The sequence below is a fragment of the Elephas maximus genome, chromosome 13, assembly GCF_024166365.1.
Source record: "Elephas maximus indicus isolate mEleMax1 chromosome 13, mEleMax1 primary haplotype, whole genome shotgun sequence".
NCBI classification, from domain to species: domain Eukaryota; kingdom Metazoa; phylum Chordata; class Mammalia; order Proboscidea; family Elephantidae; genus Elephas; species Elephas maximus.
The window spans coordinates 103,313,441-103,336,942 of NC_064831.1; the positions used below are offsets into that span (position 1 = coordinate 103,313,441).

Here is a 23,502-nt window from a genome sequence, read left to right on the forward strand (position 1 = left end):
CTGTTGCTGTCTAATATCCTTTCATTTCAACCTGAAGCATACCCTTCAACATTTCTTGAAGGAGAGGTCTAGTGGTAACAAACTCCCTCAGTTTGTTGATTTGGGAATATCTTAATTTATCCTTCATTTTTTTTTTTTAATTTTTATTGGTTTTAAGTGAAAGTTTACAAATCAAGTCAGTATCTCATATAAAAATTTATATACACCTTGCTATATACTCCTAGTTGCTCTCCCCTAATGAGATTTTTTTTTTTTTGCACGCTCCTTCTCTCTGCCCTCTCTTTCCATGTCCATTCAGCCAGGTTCTGTCCCCCCGCCGCCTCCTTGTCTCCCCTCCAGACAGGAGCTGCCCAGACAGCCTCATGTGTCTACTCGATCCAAGAAGCTCACTCCTCACCAGTATCATTCTCCATCCTATTGTCCAGTCCAATCCCTGTCTGAAGAGTTGGCTTTGGGAATGGTTCCTCTCTTGGGCTAACAGAAGATCTGGGGGCCATGACCTCTGGGGTCCTTCTAGTCTCAGTCAGACCATTAAGTCTGGTCTTTTTACCAGAATTTGAGATCTTTATCCCATTGCTCTCCTGCTCCTTCAGGGGTTCTCTGTTGTGTTTCCTGTCAGGACAGTTATTAGTTATAGCTGGGCATCATCTAGTTCTTCTGGTCTCAGGCTGATATAGGCTCTGATTTATGTGGACCTTTCTGTCTCTTGGCTCATAATTACCTTGTGTCTTTGTTGTTCTTCATTTTCCTTTGCTCCAGGTTGGTTGAGACCAATTGATGCATTTCAGGTGGCTGCTTGCTAACGTTTAAGAGCTCAGACGCCACTCTGCAAAATGGGATGCAGAATGTTTTCTTAATAAATTTTATTATGCCAGTTTACAGAGATGTCCCCTGAAACCATGGTCCCCAAACCCCTGCCTCTACTATGTTGGCCTTTGAAGCATTCAGTTTATTCAGGAAACTTCTTTGCTTTCAGTTTAGTCCAGTTGTGCTGACCTCTCTTGTATTGTGTATTGTCTTTCCTTTCACCCAAAATAGTTCTTGTCTACTGTCTAATTTAGTGAATACCCCTCTTCCTCCTTCCCTCCCGACTCTCGTAACCATCAAAGAATATTTCCTTCTCTGTTTAAACTATTTCTTGAGTTCTTACAATAGTGGCCTCACAATATTTATTCTTTTGCAATTGTCTAATTTCACTCAGCATAATGCCTTCCAGGTTCCTCCATATTATGAAATGTTTCACAGATTCATCATTGTTCTTTATCAATGCATAGTATTCCATTCAGTGAATATACCGTAATTTATTTATCCATTCATATGTTGATGGGCACCTTGGTTGCTTCCATCTTTTTGCTATTGTAAACAGTGCTGCAGTGAGCATGGTTGTGCTTATATCTGTTTGTGTAAAGGCTCTTATTTCTCTAGGATATATTCCAAGGAGTGTGATTGCTGGGTTGTATGGTAGTTCTATTCCTAGCTTTTTAAGGAAGTACCAAATTGATTTCCAAAGTGGTTGTATCATTTTACCTTCCCACCAGCAGCGTGTAAGTGTTCCAATCTCTCCGCAACCTCTCCAACATTTATTATTTTGTGATTTTTGGATTAATGCCAGCCTTGTTGGGGTGAGATGGAATCTCATTGTAGTTTTGATTTGTATTTCTCTAATTGCTAATGATCGTGAGCATTTTCTTATATATCTGTTAGCTATCTGAATGTCTTCTTTGGTGAAGTACCTGTTCATATCCTTTGCCCATTTTTTTTTATTAGTTTATTTGTCTTTTTGTAGTTGAGTTTTTGCAGTATCATGTAGATTTTAGAGATCAGACCCTGATAGGAAATGTCATAGCTAAAAACTTTTTCCCAGTCTGTAGGTAATCTTCACTCTTTTGGTGAAGTCTTTGGATGAGCATAACTATTTGATTTTTAGGAGCTCCCAGTTATCTAGTTTCTCTTCTGGTGTTTATGCATTGTTAGGAATGTTTTGTATATTGTTTATGCCATGTATTAGGACTCCTAGCACTGTCCCTATTTTTCCTTCCATGATCTTTATCATTTTAGATTTTATATTTAGATCTTTGATCCATTTTGAGTTCTTTTTGTGCATGGTGTGAGGTATGGGTCTCATTTTGTTTTTTTTGCAGATGGGTATCCAGTTATGCCACCACTATTTGTTAAAAAGAATGTCTTTTCCCCATTTAACATACTTTGGGCCTTTGTCAAATATCAGCTGCTCATATGTGGCTGGATTTGTGTCTGGATTTTCAATTCTGTTCCATTGGTCTATATATCCCTCATTTTTGAAGGGCTATTTGCTGGATATAGAACTCTTGGTTGAGAGTTGTTGAGTTGATTTTTTTTACTTTCAACACTTTAAATATGTCATCTTACTGCCTTCTGGCTTCTATGGTTTCTGATGAAAAATTGGCTGATATTCTTATTGTACATGACCATTCAGTTCTATAGTTTCTTTTAATATTCTTTGTCTTTTGATAATTTTGTTAAAAGCTTGAGTTTATCAACTTTGAACATAACCTATTTGGAATTCACTGAGCTTCTTGAATGTGTAGGTTCATGTCTTTAATCAGACTTGGGAAGTTTTAAGTAATTATTTCTTCAATTTTTCTTTTCTTCTTTTTTTAATCCCTTTTGCTTTCACTTCTAGGCTGTGTTCACTTTCTTCTTCCTTTGTTATTTCTGTTCCTCAAACTGGATTATTTCAGTTGTCTTCTATTTAAGTTCATTGATTCTGTCTTCTTTCTGCTCAAATTTGCTGTCGAACTACTCTAGTGAATTTTTTGTGTTAGTTATTGTACTTCTCATCTCCAGAATTTCTATTTAGTTCCTTTTTATAATTTCTTTATATTGACATTCTTATTTTGTTCATACATCATTTTCCTGCTTTCCTTTTGTTCTTTTTCTGTGTTTTCCTTTATTTATTTGAGCGTATTTAAGACAGTTGTTTTATAGATCATTTCTAGTAAGTCTAATTTCTGGTATTTAAAGAAAAATGGTTTCTGTGACTTTTTGTTGTTGCTTTGAATGGGCCATCTTTTCTTATTACTTTGTATGCATTGTAATTTTTTTGTTGGAAACTAGAATTTGAATATTATAATGTGATAACAGTGGGAATCAGAGTCTTCCCCTCCCTCCAGGGTTTGCTCTTTAGTAAGGGAAGGACTCAAGATACACCCCACACTAATCCTGCCTCGTTAACATATAGAAGTTTAGTGTCTACCACACATAATTACACAATACCACAGAATGGAGGACAATTATATCAGATTACAAAATGGAGGTCAATTATACAATACTGGGAATCATGGCCTAGCCAAGTTTACACATATTTTGGGGCAACACAATTCAATTTGTGACAGTCCTTTTAAGTGCAAAGTTCTCTCTTGCAAATCTCCACATGGCAACCTCTTCCTGACTGTAGCTACAGATTCATGAGGCCCAGGGCAGACAGTCATTACCACAATTATAAAAACACCAAGAAAACAGCTGAAGCTGCAAGCTCACACAACAATGGTGGAGTATCTAAATCAAGATACCTGGAATGGTCACAGATCACAAATGAGTTAATTCCTACATGTAGCAAAAATTTTTGGTGACTAAGACTGAGATCCAGTAACAACCAACATTTTTTAAAAAGGTACCAAAAGAAAATATATCCAAATTATATGCTTTATAAAAGAAACTTCTAGCTTGTTTGTCATGTCAGTAGGCAGCAAGTTAAGTAAAGCCTAAGAAGAATATAGAAGGATAGAGAGTGCAGCTCCCTGGTGACCCCATCAGGTAATCACTCAAAGAGTTCAGGAAGAGAAGTAGAATGTGGGCTTCAGGATTAAAAATGTTAAATTCATAAGATGTGTATTTTAATTGGTGTGAAATTTCAGGGCAAAGTACTATAGACAATTTTTTTTTTTTAATCTCAGAATGCTTGTGTTAGCACAATAATTATCAGTTTTGTATGTGTATATCTCTGTAATTTCCAGAATGCATTTTCAAAAACTATACTATTTAAATTTCTGAAAACCCTTACTTCGTAGGTGAAAAAAGTTCATGCAGAAGCACTGAAAGAAACATGTCCAAGTTTCCCTGCTGGGAAGTGTTCCAGTCAGATTTTCATTTCAGGGTCCATGTCAGGTCTAGTGCTCTCCTCCAAGGCATGGGCTTTTCTAGAAGATCATAATGCTTATGGTACATAGATAAAGGAAAGAATGAGGAAAAAGCTATATTTTGGAAAGAAAAGAATATTCTAATCTAGAACTCAAATACCATCCTGCTGTAAAGACATTGGGTCTACTGCAACCTGAATTATACCAAGCACAAAATGTGAACTGTGAAGTGCAGTCTTATACAGAAGGGATCATATGAGAAAAATAAGACATGTTTTATAAGACAGGCCTTAGCAGGTCACTGAAAAGTCCTTATTTCTTTGTATTTATTTAAAAAAATTACTTCAAAATCAAAATGAAGCCTAAAAATTAATTTTTAGTGTCAAAAAATAAAAATTGGCTATCACTGTACATTAGATCTGGTTCCTGGCAAATGTTTAGGGATAGCATTAGGTGTCATCTGACAGAGGGGCTGTATTAATCTGACCATAGTTTTTGGAGCATTCACCCACGCTGCAGCTATGCGTTCACAGTGTGCCATTGTAGGTATTTCTTAAACTGCCTGCCCCTCAGTTTCCTAGTATCGAAGTGGAGATAATAGTGGCTTCTACCTCACAGGGCTGATGGAAATTTAAATTGCTCAAAATGCTCAAGTCCAAATAAGAGTAAGTGCTCAGCATACAGCAGCTTTCCTTCTTAATGTTACGAGCAGTAGACCAGGCTCTTCTCTCAAGAACAGCCACTCCATAGGTGAGGACCACATTCAGATTCACATATAACTGCAGATTGTGATGGGGTGTGCAGTGAAAGTGTTCACCATGTGCTCAGGAGCTGAGGAGGGATGCTACCCAATAAAGGTGGACCAGGATGGGAAGATTTCAAAGAAAATTCATGTAGAGTTGAACGAAGATTGTCAGGCAGATAGGAGGGTGGGACAAGGCCATTACAGTAGCCTGAGTATCATGTTTAAAGGCCATAGAAAATAGAGTGAACACGGTGCACCTGGGGCCCTGAAGTCATTCCCAAAGGTCACAGCCTAGAGAGCGGACATGAGGCTCCCTGACCTTGGCATGGTTTTCAAAGGTCATGGCCTGGAGAGTAAGCAGGGGCACCCTGACCTGGTGGGTGGCTCCCAAAGGTCACAGCCTGGTGTGTGGACACAGAGCATCCTGACCTGGGAGTGGTTATGGAAGGTCACGGCCAAGACAGTGGACATGGGGCACCCTGACCAGAGACTTGTTTTGGAAGATCACACCCCGGAGAGTAGACACAGGGTTCCCTGACCTGGGAGTGGTTTCCAAAAGTCAAAGCCTAGAGAGTGGACACTAAGTGCCCTGACTAGGGAGTGGTTCCCAAAGGTTACAGCCTGGAGAGGGGACATGGGGTGCTATGACCTGGGAGTGGTTCTCAAAGGTTATGGGCTAGGGCTTGTGTAGGAAATGATGACAGGTCCACCATTCCTGTTTTGCTCATCCAAATAATGCCTGCTCTGTGCAAATATTGGGGATGCAGTAGCAAACGTCACAGGCAAGGTCGCCCTCCATAGTGTAGTGGGGAATTAATTAGCAATAATGTATTAGTTTTCTATTGTTGCTGTAACAAATGACCACAACTTAGTGGCTTAAAACAACACAAAATGATTATTTTACAATTCTGTGTGTCACCTGTCCAGTGTGAGTCTTACTGGACTGAAATCAAGGTGTAAACAGACTGTTCTTTCTGGAGGCTTTAGGGGAGGTCTGTTTTCTGCTCACTCAAGTTGTTACCAGAGCTCGGTTCGTTGCAGGTGTAGGACAGTGGCCCCATTATCTTGTTGGTTGTCAGCTGAGGTCTGTTTCCGGCTTCTGGAGGCCACAGAATCCCTTGGCTCATGGTCTCCTTACTCTGTCTTTAAAGCTAACGGTAATGGATGGAATCTTTGTCAAATCTCATCTCTCTAACCCGCACTTCTGCCTTCCTCTTTCACGTTTAATGGCCCATGTGATTGCTTTGAACCCTTCTGGATAACTTAGGATAATCACGTACCATAAGGTCCATAACTTTAATCACATCTACAGAGTTTCCCTTGCCACATTAGGTAGTGTATTCACAGGTTCCGGGGATTAGGGCATGGTCATCTTGGAGGGACTTTGCTCTTCTTTCCACACCAATGTTTGAATCCTTCCCATGACCAGACACTGCTCTAGGTGCTGAGATCTAAATGTGGACAGACCAGACCCTTCCTTCAAAGAGGGCACATTTTGATGTGTGTGAGACAGACACTAGCAAATGAGTATCAGTTAGGTCAGGACAACTTCTGTGGAGAAGGCAGCAGGGTAAGGAGTAGTGAATGTGATGGGGAGGAGAGATGGGTGAACAGAGACCTGAAGGAGGTGAGGACATGAACAATGCTATTAGCAGGGAAGAGTGAGCAGGCAGAGGGGAACAGTGAATGCAGGGGTGCTGTGGAAAGGGCATACTTGGCATGTTAGGAGTAGCAGGGAGCTCAGAGTGAGGGACGGCAGGTTGGTAGGAGGTATGATTCCAAGAGGAAGTGAGGTGGGGGTAGCCACTAGATCACATAGAACCTTGGAGGCCATGTTAGGTAAGATTTACTTTATAAGTAAAACAGGGCCATTGTGTGGTTTTAAGTAGAAGTAAAACATGATCCAATTTAGATGTGATGTGATATGACTTAAACTTGCAAGGGCTGAGTAGATAATAGAATAGGATGTGGGGTGAAGGGTAGGGTAAAGGAAGAGGTAATGAGGGCAGTTCAAGAGGTGACTGCAGTGATCGAGGTTAGAGACTATTTTGGCCAACAGGACTTAATGGATTGATGTGGGAATGAAATAAAGAGAGAAGTTAAGCATTACTCCAAGGTATTTGACCTGAGAAACTGACAGGTTCAATTGGCTTGTCACTGAGCTGAGGTGGACAGTAGGAGAGGAGATTTGCGTAGAGAAATTGTGACTTCAATTATGCACATGCTAAGCCCAGAGACGTCTGTTAAGATAGCCACGTGGAGTGGCCAGGCAGACAGTTGAAATATGAGTCTGGAGGTCAGAGAAGGTTTGGGGCTGGAGGCATAAACTTGAGTTTTTCATGTGTGTGTGGGTGGTCTTTAAAGCTATTTGATTGGATGAAATCAGAGATTGAATAGGAAAGAGACCCATGAACTGTGCCCTGGGAGGTTCCAATGTTTAGAGGTTAGGAAGGTAAGGAGCAACAAGAAGACTCGAAAGCAGAGGCCAGATGAGAAGAAGAACAAAAAGTAGTGTCTGGAGGCCAAGTGTTGTAAGAAGTGTGGTGTGAGCTGTGTCAAAGCTGCTTGTAAACCAACTACATGAGGACTGAGAATTGATCAGTGTACTTGGCACTGTGGAATTCATTACTGACCTCAAGAAGAGTGGTTCCATTGGAACAGAGGTGGTGCAAGTCTTACCTGAGTGGGTTCAACAGAATGAAAGGAGAAGCAGCAGTCACTTTTAGTATAGACAACCCTTCTAATGAGTTTTGACAAGAAGAGGTGCAAAGCATGGAGCATGAACTGGGAGGGAATATGGCGTGTATGAGAGCCTTTTTAAAGAAAGGAAGTATGACTGCAGTGACATTTCTGATGGGAACCATTAGGGTGTGAGGGAAACTGTGTGATAAAGACCAAGATGTTACATGGTGCTACATAGTCACACATATGGGATACCCAGTATGGTGGAGAGTGAGAAAGGGGCTGAGTCTGGGAAAGTGGGCAGGGTGATGAAGGACAGTGTTACCTGAGAGGTCATGAGGCTGAGGTTTACCTTGTAGGCAGCAGGGTTCTGAGTCAAAGTACAATACTGTCTCATTTGCATTCTGCACTGTCATAAGTGTGAAGTGGGTTCAGAGAATTGGAAGAGAGAAAAACCAGTTGAGCATTTTGCAGTGTTAAGGACAAGAATGAGTTTGCATGAAGGGTCATGAGCAGGGGTAGATCTGAGCAGTAGTGAGGGGGGTGAATGGGCGTGATTTGGAGCACCTTTCAGGTGAGGCCCGAGTGAGTGGGAGGAACCTCAGAGTGCTGGCTTAATATGTCATGGTGCATGACTTTAGCCACATAAAACCTCTGTTCTAAGTCCATGTTTTCCACTATAAGAAACTGTTATTTGGAAATTTGGGATTTAATTTCAATATTTAGCTGGTCTCTCTTGTCTTTTTTTTTTTTTTAAACATGGTTAATTTAAATGGTGTGTGATGGAAATTTGATCAAATATCATCAAGTGTTGCCATATAGAGGTATCTATCTACCTATCTACTTTCCTGGATGCACCCTGGTGGCACAGTGGTTAAGCTCTGGGCTGATAACCCGAAGGTCAGTGGTTCAAACACACCAGCTGCTCCTTGGGAGAAAGATATGGCAGTCTGCTTCCCTAAAGATTACAGCCTTGGAAACCCTATGGGGGCAGTTCTGTTCTGTTCTCTAGGGTCGCTATGAGTTGGAATCGACTCAGCAGCAAAGGATTTGAATCTACTGACCTAAAAGTAGCAAACTGAAGGTACATTTCTGAGAAGTAATTAAATACTAAGAAAAGAATGCAGAAGGAAATTAAGTTTAAGACAGATGAGCCGCATTTCAAAACCAATCTAGTACAGTTGCCAAAATAATTTCCTATTAAAACGTGTCTGCACACACGCAGTTGCAATTATTGATTCCATTTTATGTAAATAAAAAATGTCTTTGACTATATGTAGAGACAACACCACGAAGAAATACATTCTCTTCACTAGCACCATTTCATACTTTACTTTGGTCATATATGCAATGCAGCAAACTCAAAAGATTATTTTTTTAATGGAAATGAGATGACTGTTTAATGTGTACCCTTTAAAACAGCAAAATAAGGAAAAATAAATCATCAGGCAACACTTGGTAACATGAAGCATCTTTAAAGATGGAATCTACAGTATATTATTATTATTGATTATAATAGTCATAGATAAATCAGTAAAATCTTCCAAAGTTCTTCAAAAAGAAAGATACTTTCAGGAAGTTCTGATACCGTAATTCCTTGCATGCTCCCCTTCCCGGGCAGAGTGAATTCTACAGCAGGGTTAACCCTGCCCTGTGGAGATTGCTTCCTCTGGATTTCCTATCCCTGTTTTAGGTTCAGACTCCTCCCTCTCCCTCACATTTAATCAGGACATCCTGCAGATGCCACTCATCCATCCCACCTCCTATATGGCCACTGCCATCACCTGAGTAACAGATCTCTGTGTCTTCAATCTTGCCTCCCCCTAGTCCATCATTCACAAGTTGCCCAAGGTCCATGTGAAAGTGCCCATAGTCAAAATGCCGTAAGCTCCCCATCACACTTACGACAAACCCTAGAAGTGTGGCATAGCATGCCAAGTCCTTTCTGATTTGAATTTTTTCTCTCTTAGCTGGCATAACATTACTCTTTTTAGCAGAGTTCTTACCTAAACCCTGCAAACACCTCGCTGTTTCCTTTCTCTGTGCCACTGCTTCACAACACCCTTTTGCATCTTTCTTTTTGGCTTTCAACCCTTTCTTCATGTTTGAAAGTTCATCTTCTCTGACCAGAAACAAAGCTCTCTTTCTCTGTGTTGTGCTTCTATAAAGTCTTGTAGATTGCATAGCTTTCTGCACATACTATGTTCTGTTGAAATCTGTGAATATGGCTGATCTTTCAAAATACAGTCGTTCCCTTGGGGGGGGGTGCCATCTTTGTTGTCTTGTCTGCCTAGTATTTACCCCAATGTCTGATACATTTGTTAAATTGAGCAGTTAGAATAAATGCTGAGCCCAGATGACCCTCTGAAGACTTAATGGAGGAGGGAAGTTCACTGAGATCACTCAGAGTCTGGTGTGACAGTTGGCTCACAGAGCACTCTTTCTGTTTCCAACTCAAACATGTCTGAGAGTCATTCTCAACCTTGGCTGAACACGAGCATAACTTGGGGACCTGTAAAAACATGCTGGTGCCCGTTTCTTTATACAACAGCTACAGCTGACTCTCTAGGGTTCAGAAATTGGGAGGAGGCTGTTGATTGCAAGAGGCTCAGAATCAAATGCCTTGAAGGGACCAGATGTAGGGCAATAGGAGAGATACTAAGAGTTTCCACAATTTCAGAGATGTTACCCTTTCTAAAGACATTCATGTCATTTTCCTTAAGCACTTTAAACCACTAAATAAATATATAAAACCAAACCTGTTGCTGTCAAGTAGATTTTGACTCCTAGCTACCCTATAGGGCAGAGTAGAACTGCCCCATGGAAGTTAGCAGCTGAGCGGTTAACCACTGCACCATCAGGGCTCCTTTTTAGCACCTTGTTGGTCATATTAAACCCATTGGTGGGTGTCTTAGTTATCTAGTGTTGCTATAACAGAAACACCACAAGTGAATGGCTTTAACAAAGAGAAATTTATTCTCTTACGGCCTAGGAGGTTAGAAGTCCAATTTCAGGGTGCAAGCTCCAAGAGAAGGCTTTCTTTCTCTGTTGGCTCAGGAGGAAGATCCTTGTCATCAATCTTCCCCTGGTCTAGGAGCTGCTTGGCACAGGGACTCTGAGTCCAAAAGACACACTATTCTCCTGGCTCTTGTTTCTTGGTGGTGTGAGGTCCCCATGTCTCTCTGCTCACTTTTCTCTTTTACGTCTCAAAAGAGATTGGCTTAAGACACAACCTAATCATGTGGATTGAGTCCTGCCTCATTAACATAACTGTTGCTAATCCTATCATAGAGATAGGATTTACAACACACAGAAAAATCACATCAGATGACAAAATGATGGACAGTCACACCAGTACTAGGAATCATGACCTAGCCAAGTTCACAGATATTTTTGGGAGACACAGTTCAATCCTTAACGGTGGGCTACATTTAGAGGGCCCCCATCCCCTCATTCTACTTCATCAGAAATCTGTTAAAAGACTCAGAACTTGAAGCTCAGCAGAGTACCATGGCATAGCTTTTCAGAGAACCGTTCCACCACTCCCCCAGCATCTCTTTCCCACCATCCCCCCACAGGCCCACCCACCTCACAATCCACTGCCCCACTCATGCTGAAATGTGGGGCTCAATGACCTCATTCCCTCATTTTCAAATGAAAATTATTCAAAAACTATTCTGTATTTTCATTTCCTCTAAAAATATTAGGGATCAAAGATCAGGGAGCCAGGAGTTCAAGTTTAAGAATCAAGCTCTTGTTCCTTTTGTATAGAATGATACTTAGCGAAGGAAATTAAAAAAATGAGATTTTTTTTTTTAATGAGGAAGGTTGCTTTCTACATTTCTTTATGATTCCCTTCCTGGAATATCAATAAGCTAAAAATAGTAGAACTGACAACATGGAGTAAAGGTGACATGGTTTTGAGGATAATGCGAATTAAATATAAGTAAGGGAATACTTCATATTTTTAGAGGACCTAGTTAATTAACTTCAACTGAAACTGAGACATGGATTACCACAATTTTAAAGTATCTCTGTTATGTCTAAGGCTTTTGTCTGTAATAATGGATCTCATCTTAGCTCACACAAATTCACTTCCCCAAACAGCAGAACAGTTAGCTTATCCTGGAAGCAGAGTCTGTTCTCAACTTACCTAAGGATGAGTGGAGGCCTTGGCTCTACTTAGCATGGTTCAGAAAAGCAGAGTTGGAGTGCGGGTGTCCTGGGCCTGCCTTCTGAACCTCACAGAATAGTGTCCAGTGGGATGAAGACATCTTGTGTTTCTACTGGGAACTCCTGAATCGTACATGATTACTCACTGAAGGCATCACCCAGTGTTTTTGTTTTGTTTTTCAAGTGGCTTCAGCTAACCAAAATGGAACAAAATGAGTTACTCTTCTATTTTAGGAAACAAACAAACAAACAAAAAAGTTGCTATCAAGACAATTCTGACTCACTGCAACCATAGTGTTTTCAATGGGTGTTTTTTATGGAAGTAGATTGCCAGGCCTTTCTTCTGAGGCTCCTCTGGGTGGACTCAAACCTCTAGCTTTTCAGTTAGCAGCAAAGCACCTTAAGCTTTTGCACCACCCAGGGACTTCTTCGCCTTCAAAATAGTCCTTAAGGATTATGCAGCTTGATAGAAGCACTAGCAAGTCCAACAAACATCCATCAGGTTCTGTGTGCGGGCATTGTACCAGAACTGAGAAAGCACACCATTTGCTTTTAGTGATAAGGGAGGGGTCATCCTCTTTGTGGATGAATTGCTTTTGAGGGCGATCCATCTACTGAAGGGGGGCTTCCCACAAGTTTATGAGAAAATCCTCTGCTTGTGTCCTGTAAATATTTTCAGGGATATTTTAGAGTACATTTCCTATGTTCTAGCTCTTATCTTAATATAGAGAAAAAAAAACTCTGGAAATTCCAAGCTATGGCCTCTATCATAAAAAGGTCCACATATTACTACCAGAAGCTGTTATGTTGGGACAGGACAAATGCAGAAATTCCCCCCAGAAGTGTAGTGTGGACATATTCAAAGTATTTTTCGCCAAGAAGTGGAAGCTGTGCTTTGGAATTTGTAAGCATTGCATCCTAGCCCATGGCTATCTGAAATGCTGTTGGTGAAATGGACTCAGAGCCAAGTAGAACATTGTCTCCATGAGACGATGGCTGAGGAGTGTGCCTGCATCTCCACTTTCAGAGAGAGCTGGGAGAGCAGCACTCACGCAGACATTAGCTATGAATGCACGGTGCTCAGGAGATTTCTAAATGGTCAATAATGTAGAGCTGAGTGTTTTTTTCATAATAGCCAAGGCTGCTCTTATCTAATGTAATTTAAGAACATTTGCACAACAGATAATGGAATAGCTTACAAAAACTTCCTTAAGGCATTAAAATATGATTTTTTTCTCCGAGCAACTTTAAGCAACTCTTGAATTCAGAAGTGAAGAGCTCTAGGGTCAATGAAGAATTAATCTGCTTTAATCCAGTTAATACAAATGACTGATTTCGAAAAGTGGGGAAACTACATGTAGATTCTGGCCCCAGCATCTCATCCCTGGTGATTGTCCCCAGCTCTAATTTCAGCTGTTTCATGGAACAGAATGAGCTTTAAGCAGACCTGTGGTGGAGGGGTGGGGATCCCTTTGCCAGACACATCAGGGAAGCACTGGGAGTCATGTGTGCTCCTCCAGATGCCAAGGCATTGACCCCTCTTGGTGGCCGTAACTCAATTTCAGCTCAGTTAAGTTCCTCTTGACGTATTCCTTACAGTTCAGACACAGCTTATTTGCACACCTGACAGCAGCTATAGAGACCTGCACTAGTTTTCTAGGGCTGCCATACCAAATTATCACAAACTGGGTGGCTCATGAGAACAGAAATTATTGTCTCACAGTTCTTGAGGTAGAAGTCCAAGACAGGGTGTCAGCTGTGTTGATTCCTTCTGAGGGCTCTCAGAATGTTTTCCCTACCTCTCTCCTAACTTCTGGTGATGGCTGGTGTCATGGTTAAGATTGTGTGTCAACTTGGTTGGGCCGTGATTGTCAGTGTTTTGACAGTTTTATTATGTTGTGATCACTGTTGAAATTTGATATGTGATCACCCCCATGATAGAATCTGCTGAATGGTACTGGTGGGGGCGGGGCCTGTGCCGGCTCACCGCCCCACCTCAACCTTCATCTCTTCGCCTCTGCACCTCCTTCCTTCCTGCTCACCTTGCCAAGGTTTTTGGCTTGTTGTGGATCCAGCAGCTGCTTCTTGTCTGACCTCCAGTTCTTGGGACTTAAGCTAGCAGCTTATCTGTCCATCTTGGGATTTGTTGATCTTCACAGCCTATGAGCAAGAGTCCTGCTCTCCAACCTGCTCATCTTGGATTTCGCCATCCCCTGCGGCTATGTGAACCAGGAGAAACCTTGCAATCTTGCGTGCTAACCTTGGAATTCCTCAACCTTCACAGACTATGAGCAGGACCCCTGCTCTCTGACCTGCCAATCTTGGATTCACCGGCTTCTGTGGCTCTGTGAATTGGGAAAGGCCTTTATCCTGATCCATGGACCTCAGACTTTCCAACCTCTACCATCCCATGAGCTGTTTCCTTGACATAAATCTCTCTTTATATAAATTTGTATGCTTTACTGGCTTTGCTTCTCTGGAGAACCCAGGCTAAGATATTTGGTACCAAGAGTGGTTCTAGAGAAACAAAAGTGTAAGGATGAGGCTTTTAAATTGCTTCTCAAGTCTGGTTAGCAGTAAAGAGGGCACTGCTAATCCATGGCATGAGATGGCAATACAAATACACAAAATATCACCACCAGTAGATCAGACATTGGTGAAAGGCAAGGCTCTGGGTGAACACATGTGTGATATCTCTGTACAGCTTTGTCAGAATGAGAAGTATAAGGAAGCTGGTTGGTTGGTCCTACTTTTGCTAGACAAACTGGTGAAAGAAAGAAATGCACTCAGGGCTTCAGAATCAAAGTTCAAGTGCCTCATAAAAGACCTCAAATCTTCCACTTGTACTTTGAAAGAAAGCCTTATTTCTTGTAGTAATGGAGCTGATATTGCCGAGAACCAGACCCAGACTCTTATTGTAAGAGTGGCTGAATAACAATGCCAGCTTAATTGCCAACATTGAGAGGTGTCTGAAGTTAAAGTGAGGGCATTGATTGGGAAGAAATGGGATCCTGAAACTTGGAATGGGGACATATGGGCAGATAATCAGGAAGCAGAAGACACTGAACCCCTAAATTCCGTTGAATCTCTCCTGCCAACAGAACCACTCCCATCTGGAGAGATTACTTCATGTTTGTCTGCTAAACCACCCTGCCCAGAAAAACCATTAGCCTCTCCACTCCCATCTAATGAGATTAGCCCTAACACAGCTGCCTCTGAAGAGCCCTTGCCTGAGTCATTGTCTGGGGCGTTGCCTCAGGTAGATGCTTTACAAGACAATGCTGAATGTTCTCAAAACAACTCCACACTACAGATTCTCACTTCTAGACCTATAGCTAGACTTAAGTTCCAGCAAGTCCCAAAAGTAAAGTACAAAGTGTGGCCCAGGAGAAGGTACGCTACACTCCAAAAGAACTACTTGACTTTTCTAATATGTACAAACAGAAACCTGGGGAATATGTGTGGGAATGGCTATTAAGGGTGTGGGATAATGGTGCAAGGAACATAAGGATGGATCAATCTGAGTTTATTGATATGGGTCCACTAAGCACAGATTATTCGTTCAGTGCTTCAGCACTAGAGGTTAGGAAAGGATTTAGTAGTTTGGCCAGTTTGCTGAAGCATGGATTATGCGGTGGCCTACACTAAATTAAGTTGAAGTGTGAGACCTGCCTTTGTATACTGTAGAAGAAGGTATCCAAAGGCTTAGGGAAATTGGTATACTAGAATGGATTTATCAGGTTAGACCCATTGACCACACATGGAATGCCCAGAGGACATACTTTTTACCACAACTGTGAGGAACAAATTTCTGAAGGGAGCACCAGCATCCTTGAAGACTGCTGTGATTGCTATTTTATGTACATCAGATTTGGCAGTGGGAACTGCCCTCAGTGAATTAAGACACCTGACTACAATGGGGCTGATTGGACCCCATGGTTGTAGGGGCCAAGTGGCTACACTCAACTGACAAAGACAAGGTGGGCGTGGTTACAGTAATGGATAGCGGGGTCAAAGCAGTGATCAGAATGGTCTGACTCATATGGGCTTATGGTGTTGGCTACTTAGTCATGGAGTAAAATAGATGGGAAATCTACTAAATATTTACTTGATTCGTACAAACGGATGAATTCTAGGTCAGATGAACAGCAGTCTAACTTGAATCACCAGAATAGAGAGTCACGGTCCCTCAATCAATTCCCAGACTTGAACAAATTCAAAGACCCACAATGCCTTGGATGAAGGGGAGGCCAGTTCCCCCTAATGAAGTACTCTAATACGCTGCCAAAAATTTATACTGTTAAACTCTTTCCCAGCTGTCCCCAAAGAGATCTATGGCCTTTTACAGGAGTGATTATTCACTGGGGAAAAGGAAATAGACTTTTCAGGGATCACTGGATACTGGTTCTGAACTGACGCTAATTCCAGGAGACTCAAATTGTCACTGTGGCCCACCAGCCAGAGTGGGGGCATATGGAGGTCAGGTTATTAATGTAGTCTTGGCTCATGTCCATCTCACAGTAGGTCCAGTGGGCCCCCGAGCCCATCCTGTAGTGATTTCCCCAGTTCCAGAATGCATAATTGGAATAGATACACTCAGCAACCAGCAGAACCCCCATATTGGATCCCTGACAAATGGAGTAAGGGGTATATGGTAGGAAAAACCAAGTGGAACCCATTAGAACTGCACTTAACTTAGAAAAATAATAAACCAAAAACAATACTGCATTCCTGGAGGGGTTGCAGAGATTACTGCCACCATCAAGGACTTGAAGGATGCAGTGGTAGTGATTCACACCGCATCCCCATTCTACTCACCTGTTTGGCCTGTACTAAAAACAGATGGATCTTGGTGAATGACAATAAAAAAGACAATAGATTATCAAAAACTTAACCAGGTGGTGACTCTGATTGCAGCTGCTGTTCCAGATATAGTTTCACTACTTGAGCAAATTAATACATCTCCTGGTACCTAATATGCAGCTATTGATCTGGCTAATGCCTTTTTCTCCATACCTGTTTTGAAGGACAGCCATAAGCAGTTTGCCTGCAGCTGGCAAGGCCAGCAATATACCTTCACTTGCCTGCCTCAGGGCTACATCAACTTTCAAGCCCTATGTCATGATTTAGTCCTCAGGGACCTTGATCGCCTTTCCCTTCCACAAGATGTCACACTGGTCCATTTCATTGATGACATTATGCTGATTGGACCTAGTAAGGAAGAAGCGTCAATGACACTGGACTTATTGGTAAAACATTTGCGTACTAGAAGGTAGGAAATTAATCCCACAAAAATTCACATGCCTTCCATCTACCTCAGTGAGATTTCTAGGAGTTCAGTAGTGTGGGGCATGTCAAAATATTCCTTCTAAAGTGAAGGATTAGTTATTGCATCTGGCTGCTTCCACAACTGAAAAAGAGGCACAGCACCTAGTGGGCCTCTTTGGATTTTGGAGGCAACATATTCCTCATTTGGGTGTGCTACTCCAGCCTATTTATTAACTCGAAAAGCTACTAGTTTTGAGTGGGGCCAGAAGAAGAGAAGGCTCTATAGCAGGTTCAGGCTGCTGTGCAAGCTGCTCTGCCACTTGGGCCATACGATCCAACTGATCCAATGGTGCTTGAAGTGTCTGTGGCAAATAGAGATGCTGTTTGGAGTATTTGGCAGGCTACTATTGGTGAATCACAGCATAGGCCCTTAGGATTTTGGAGCAAACCTTCCATCCTCTGCAGATAACTGCTCTCCTTTTGAGAAACAGGTTTTGAGTTGTTACTGGGTCTTAGTAGAGAATGAACACCTAAACATGGACCACCAAGCTACCATGCAGCCTGAGCTTCCCATTATGAACTGGGTGTTGTCTGACCCACAGAGTCATAAAGTTGGACGTGCACAGCAGTGCTCCATCATTAAATAGAAGTGGTATATTCACGATCAGGCTCAAGCAGGACCTGAAGGCACAAGTAAGTTGTATGAGGAAGTGGTCCAAATGCCCATAGTCTCCACTCCTGTCACATTACCTTCTATCTACAAGTCTGCACCTATAGCCTCATGGGGAGTTCCTTATGACCCGTTGCCTGAAGAAGAGAAAATGCATGCCGGGTTTACAGATGGTTCTGTATGATATACAGGCACCATTGAAAGTGGACAGCAGCAGCATGATAGCCCCTTTCTGGGACCTCGGTGAAGGACAGTGGTGAAGGGAAATCTTCCCAGTGGGCAGAACTTCGGGCAGTGCACCTGGTTGCTCGCTTTGCTTGGAAGGAGAAGTGGCCAGATGTGTGATTGTATACTGATTAATGAGCTGTGGCCAATGGTTTGGCTGGATGGTCAGGGACTTGGAAGGAACATGATTGGAAAATTGGAGACAAGGATTTATGGGGAAGAGGCATGCGGATAGACCTCTCCGAATGGGCCAAAGAAGTGAAGATATTTGTGTCTCATGTGAATGCTCACCAAAGCATGGCCTCAGCAGAGGATGTGTTTAACAATCAAGCAGATAGGATGATGCGTTCTGTGGAAACCACTCATCTTCTTTCCCCAGCTACATCCGTCATTGCCCAATGGGCTTATGAGCAAAGCGGCCATGGTGGCAGGGATGGAGGTTTTGCACGAGCCCAGTAACATGAACTTCCACTCACCAAGGCTGATTTGTCTACAGCCACTGCTGAGTGCCCAGTCCGCCAGCAGCAGAGACCAACACTGAGTCCCTGATATGGCACCATCCCTCGAGGTGATCAGACAGCAACCTGGTGGCACGTTGATTACATTGAACCACTTCCATCATGGAAAGGGCAGTGTTTTGTCCTTATTGGAATAGACACTTACTCTGGATATGGATTTGCCTTCCCTGCATGCCATGCTTCTGCCAAAACTACCATCCGTGGATCTGTGGACTTACACAATGCCTTATCCCCCGTCATGGTATCCCACACAGTATTGCCTCTGATCAGGGGACTCCCTTCACAGCAAGTGAAGTGGAGCAATGGGTCCATGCTCATGGAATTCACTGGTCTTACCGTGTTTCCCATCATCCTGAAGCAGCTGGCTTGATAGAATGATGGAATGGCCTCCTGAAGACACAATTATGGCACTAGCTAGGTGGCAATACCTTGCAGGGTTGGGGCAGTGTTCTCCAGGAGGCTCTATATGCTGTAAACCAGCTGTTTCTCCCATATCCAGGATTCATGGGTCCAGGAATCAAGGGGTGGAAATGGGAGTGGCACCACTTACTATTACCTCTAGTGATCCACTTGCAAGATTTTTACTTCCTGTCCCTGCAAACTTATGCTCTGCAGGCTTAGATGTCTTAGTTCTAAAGAGAGGAATGCTCCCACCTGGAGACACATCACTGAAATGGAAGCTAAGAATGCCACCTGGCCACTTTGTGCTCCTTATGCCTCTGGATTAACAGGCAAAGAAGGGAGTTACCATACTGGCTGGTGTGATTGATCCAGATTACCAAGAGGAAATGGGGTTGATATTACATAATGGAGGTAAAGAAGATTAGCCTGGAATGCAGGAGATCGTTTAGGGTGTCTCTTAGTACTACCATGTCCTGTGATTAAAGTCAATGGAAGACTACAGCAACCCAATTCCAACATGACTACTAATGGCCCAGACCCTTCAGGAATGAAGGTTTGGGCCACCTCACCAGGCAAAGAATCACAACCAGCTTAGGTGCTTGCTGAGGACGAAGGAAACGCGGAATGGGTGGTGGAAGAAGGTAATTCTAAATACCAGTTACAGCCACATGACCAGTTGCAGAAATGAGGACTGTAATTGTTATGAGCATTTCTGTTTTGTATGTGTGCATCAGATATTTTTGTTTTCTTCACTTATAAAATATAAGATGTACACCGGACTAGGGTGTTTTCCGTTGTATGTGTGTTAGTTGTATCATGTTAGGCACAAGAATGACTTTGTAATTGTGTTTATTAAGATATTATGTATGGTTTTGGGGAGATGTGTACAGATGGCACATTGACAAGGGATGGACTGTGATAGTTAAGATTGTGTGTCAACTTGTCTGGGCCATGATTCTCAGTGTTTTGGCAGTTGTGTAATGTTGTGATCACTTCACTGTTGAAATTTGGTATATGATCACCCCCATGATGGAACCTGCTGAGTGGTATTCGTGGGGGTAGGGCCTATGACAGCTCAGCCTTCATCTCTCCACCTTCTGTGCCTACTTCCTTCCTGCTTGCCATGCCAAGGTTTTTGGTTTGTTTTGGATCCAGCAGCTGCCTCTTATCTGACCTCCAGTTCTGGGACTTGAGCCAGCAGCTTACCTGTCCACCTTGGGATTCGTTGATCTTCACAGCCTTTGAGCAAGAGTCCTGCTCCCCGACCTGCTGATTCTGGGTTCACCAGTCCCTGCAGCTACATGAATCAGCAGAAGCCTTGCGGTCTTGCCTGCTGACCTTGAGATTCCTTGACCTTCACAGCCTGTGAGCAAGAGCCCTGCTTTCCAACCTGCTGATCTTTGGTTCACCAGCTTCTGCAGCTCCATGAACTGGGAAAGGCCTGTATCCTGACGCATGGGCTTGAAACGTTCCAAGCTCTACAATCGTATGCACTGTTTTCTTGATATAAATCTCTATTTTTTTTTTTTTATATGTTTATATGCTTTAGTGGTTTTGCTTCTCTAGAGAACTCGGCCTAAGACAGCTGGAGATCCTTGGCTCATAAATGCATCCCCCCCATGGCTGTCATCACTCTGTCTTTGTGTCTCTTCTCCTCTCTTAGAAGGGCACCACTCAGATGGGATTAAGACCCACCCTACTCCAGTATGACCGCAAGTTAACCTAACTTATAACATCTTCAAAGACCTTATTTTCTAACAAGGTCATGTTCACAAGTACCAGGTTAGGACTTCAGCATAAATTTTGAGGGTAAGCAGTTCAACCCATAACAAGACCTGAGGGGGGTCTATGCCTTCACATGTATTGTGCCTTCTGGGCTAGTCACCGTCTTTCCCCCAATCACTTCCTTAGTTCTTCCATATCTGCTCAGAGCAGTTTCTAGTCTCCATCTACATGGACTTTTTGAGTGTGGGTAAGTGCACTTAATTGAACTAACCAAGAATATTCTTTGTGTTTAGTCCCTGAAGGGTCAGGGCTGCTTTCCTGGGGTGGGAGGGTGGGGTGTTATCTCAGCCACTGGACTTGGACATGTTGGGTCACACAGAGCACTGCGTTTTTTAGTCTTTGATCAGAAGGAACATCTGAGTGAGGGTTCTCAGATTGACAACACCTCCATCCTCTGCTTTGACAGGGCTGATGGGTGTATGAGCCCAAAGAGATTTCACAAACTTGATCGTTTCTATCGTCTTGAACACTAATCCAATATTGTTCACCACAGAAACTCTCCAATTAATGATGCAGTAAAATTTGTACTTGCCAATTATCTTAGTTACGTACTTACTGGTGCCATAAAAAAAAGTACCACAGGTGAGTGGCTTTAAAGATCAGGAATTTCTTTTCTCACAGTTCTAGGGGACAAAAGTCCTAATCAGGGCTTTAGGCATGTTGATTCCTTCTGTGGGCCTCTTTCTTAGTTTCTTGTATCTGCTGGAATTCATTGATGTTCATTTGCCTGTAGACTGGTCCTCACAAGACACATGAACCCCCTCTGTGTGTATCTTTGTGTCTAGTCTGCTTAATAATTGAAAAGTGATTAGATTTTAGGACCCACCCTCAACTTGCAGGATTTCATTGATGTAAGAAAAAAACCCTCTTATTTCCAAACAGGATCACATTCACAGGTATGTCGTTGTTGTTGTTAGGTGCCGTTGAGTCGCTCTGACTCACAGCGACCCTATGCACAACACAATGAAACACTGCCCAGTCCTGAGCCATCTTTACAATCGTTATTATGCTTGAGCTCATTGTTGCAGCCACTGTGTCAGTCCACCTCGTTGAGGGTCTTCCTCTTTTCTGCTTACTCTGTACTCTGCCAAGCATGATGTCCTTCTCCAGGGTATAGGTACCAGAATATCAATAGATATTTTAGGGGGACACAATTCAATCCATGGCACATCTTTTATCTTTTAACTTGCATAATATTTTAAACATCCCCTCCACAACCGTCTCCTAAGATAGGTGAACTCAGTGTTTCTGTGTTTAAACCAAACTTCTGAAATCCCCTAGAAGTAGATTAGGCTCTGCTAGTTCATGTGTGTTGACTTTTTTTTTTTTTTATGGCTAAAATGTTGACGTACTGTTCTTCAGAATCAAGAAGCTCATGGGTGGAGTTCGAGTGTTATGTTAGGTTGATAGAAAACCAGCCCAGAACCAACACTCTCTCTGGATACTCAAGAACAAAGGCTTATCTGTCTAAAGCAATAACCTAGACAATGGAGATTGGTTCTCAGATGCTGTCCCCCCGAGACAAGACCCTGATTTCCCTATCTGAACATAGGCCTGTCTGCTTTTTTTTTTTTACTTGAGAAGAATTTGGAAGCAATAATTAACACAAGTTTCAGGTCTTTCTTTTCTTTTTCTGTTAAAAAGCTTTTCACAAATGCCAACAAGTTCTGTCAAAGATGAGACCAATGACAATATCACCATATTTACCAGGATCTTGGATGGGCTTTTGGATGGCTATGACAACCGCCTGCGGCCTGGCCTCGGAGGTGAGTGGGCCCTTCTCATGGAAGCCAGTGATGCCTCAGGAAGAGCTGAAATCCAGTCTCAGGTCTTGTTTGCTGTGATGCGAGGAACACCGCACTGAGGATGTTTAGGTTCCCGAAATAGCTTCCCTGCCAGGATTTGGAGTCCGTGATTGTTTCACCCATGGCAGGGATCGTGCATCCTTTATTATTGTTTTCCAGATGTAAGAAACTGCAAGCAAGATCTCCTTAACAGATCCCTGTACACTCTCACTTTCTCAGAGAATCTTAACTTCCACTTTGGTCACTTAAGGAGGAACCTCCAATCAGTTCTTCCAACCAACCCAGTGCTGTCTTAGGCCTTATTAAAGCTGAGCCTACCCTGTGTTAAGAAATAGTCAACTTCTTTTATCTAAGTGAGTACTATTCAAAAATTCACTGTTAAATGCAGCTGTTCTTTACGTCTTGCCATATTAAATGATTAATTTTTCACTAGGGCCATAGTCATAGTATACACTTTGATTGTCTGAAAGTTGATTGAAAAATAAACTGATAATGAAATGGGCTTTTAGGACAGAATTTGCACAGCTTTATTTTGTAGCTGAGTATTGTGTTCAGTTTCCAGGCAGACAATGCCCTTGGCTCTAGCAGACTCTGAGGCAGTACATTGGAACTTGCTCTATTAGGTAAGTAAGGACCCTTAGGCACATACAGTTCTCCAGGAAGAAATTTAGCTCTTCTCTTGTATTTTCATTTTTAAAAGTGAGATTCACTTAAAGGATGAATTGCCCTTTTTCACCTTTTTGGCAAGAAAAGTCAAAATGGGCTTCTTGACAACACCTTCCTTCATCTCATTAATTACATCCCTGGACCTCTACTCTCCAGAAGTGTGACCTGTTTGCATGTTATCCAGTCACTTTCAACACTCCTAAGATGCTGGAAGCATCCAGAGGCTGGATGAGCCACTCTTTAATCCAACGGCATGAGTTGCATGTCCTGCATGAGCTGCGCACCTAGGATCCTACAGGAGCAAATGGGCTGGGAATGGGGGCAGGCATAGAAACAAACGAGCATTGTAGAAACACATACACACATTCAGACACGCACCACACAAATATGGAATTGCAGCACTCATGGGCTGCTCTGGACCATGACAATACCATTGAGCAATTTG

At 42.5% G+C, this 23,502-nt stretch overlaps 1 protein-coding gene across 3 annotated transcripts in view; it reads left to right on the forward strand.

Moving 5' to 3' along the window:
• GABRA5 (gamma-aminobutyric acid type A receptor subunit alpha5) overlaps nucleotides 1-23,502 on the forward strand; it is a 152,869-nt gene that overhangs the window by 15,220 nt on the left and 114,147 nt on the right. For all 3 annotated transcript variants that reach the window (XM_049905846.1, XM_049905845.1, XM_049905847.1), the window contains exon 3: nucleotides 22,231-22,352. In XM_049905846.1, the coding sequence (XP_049761803.1) occupies nucleotides 22,231-22,352 (122 nt within the window). The remainder of the gene's footprint in view (nucleotides 1-22,230; nucleotides 22,353-23,502) is intronic.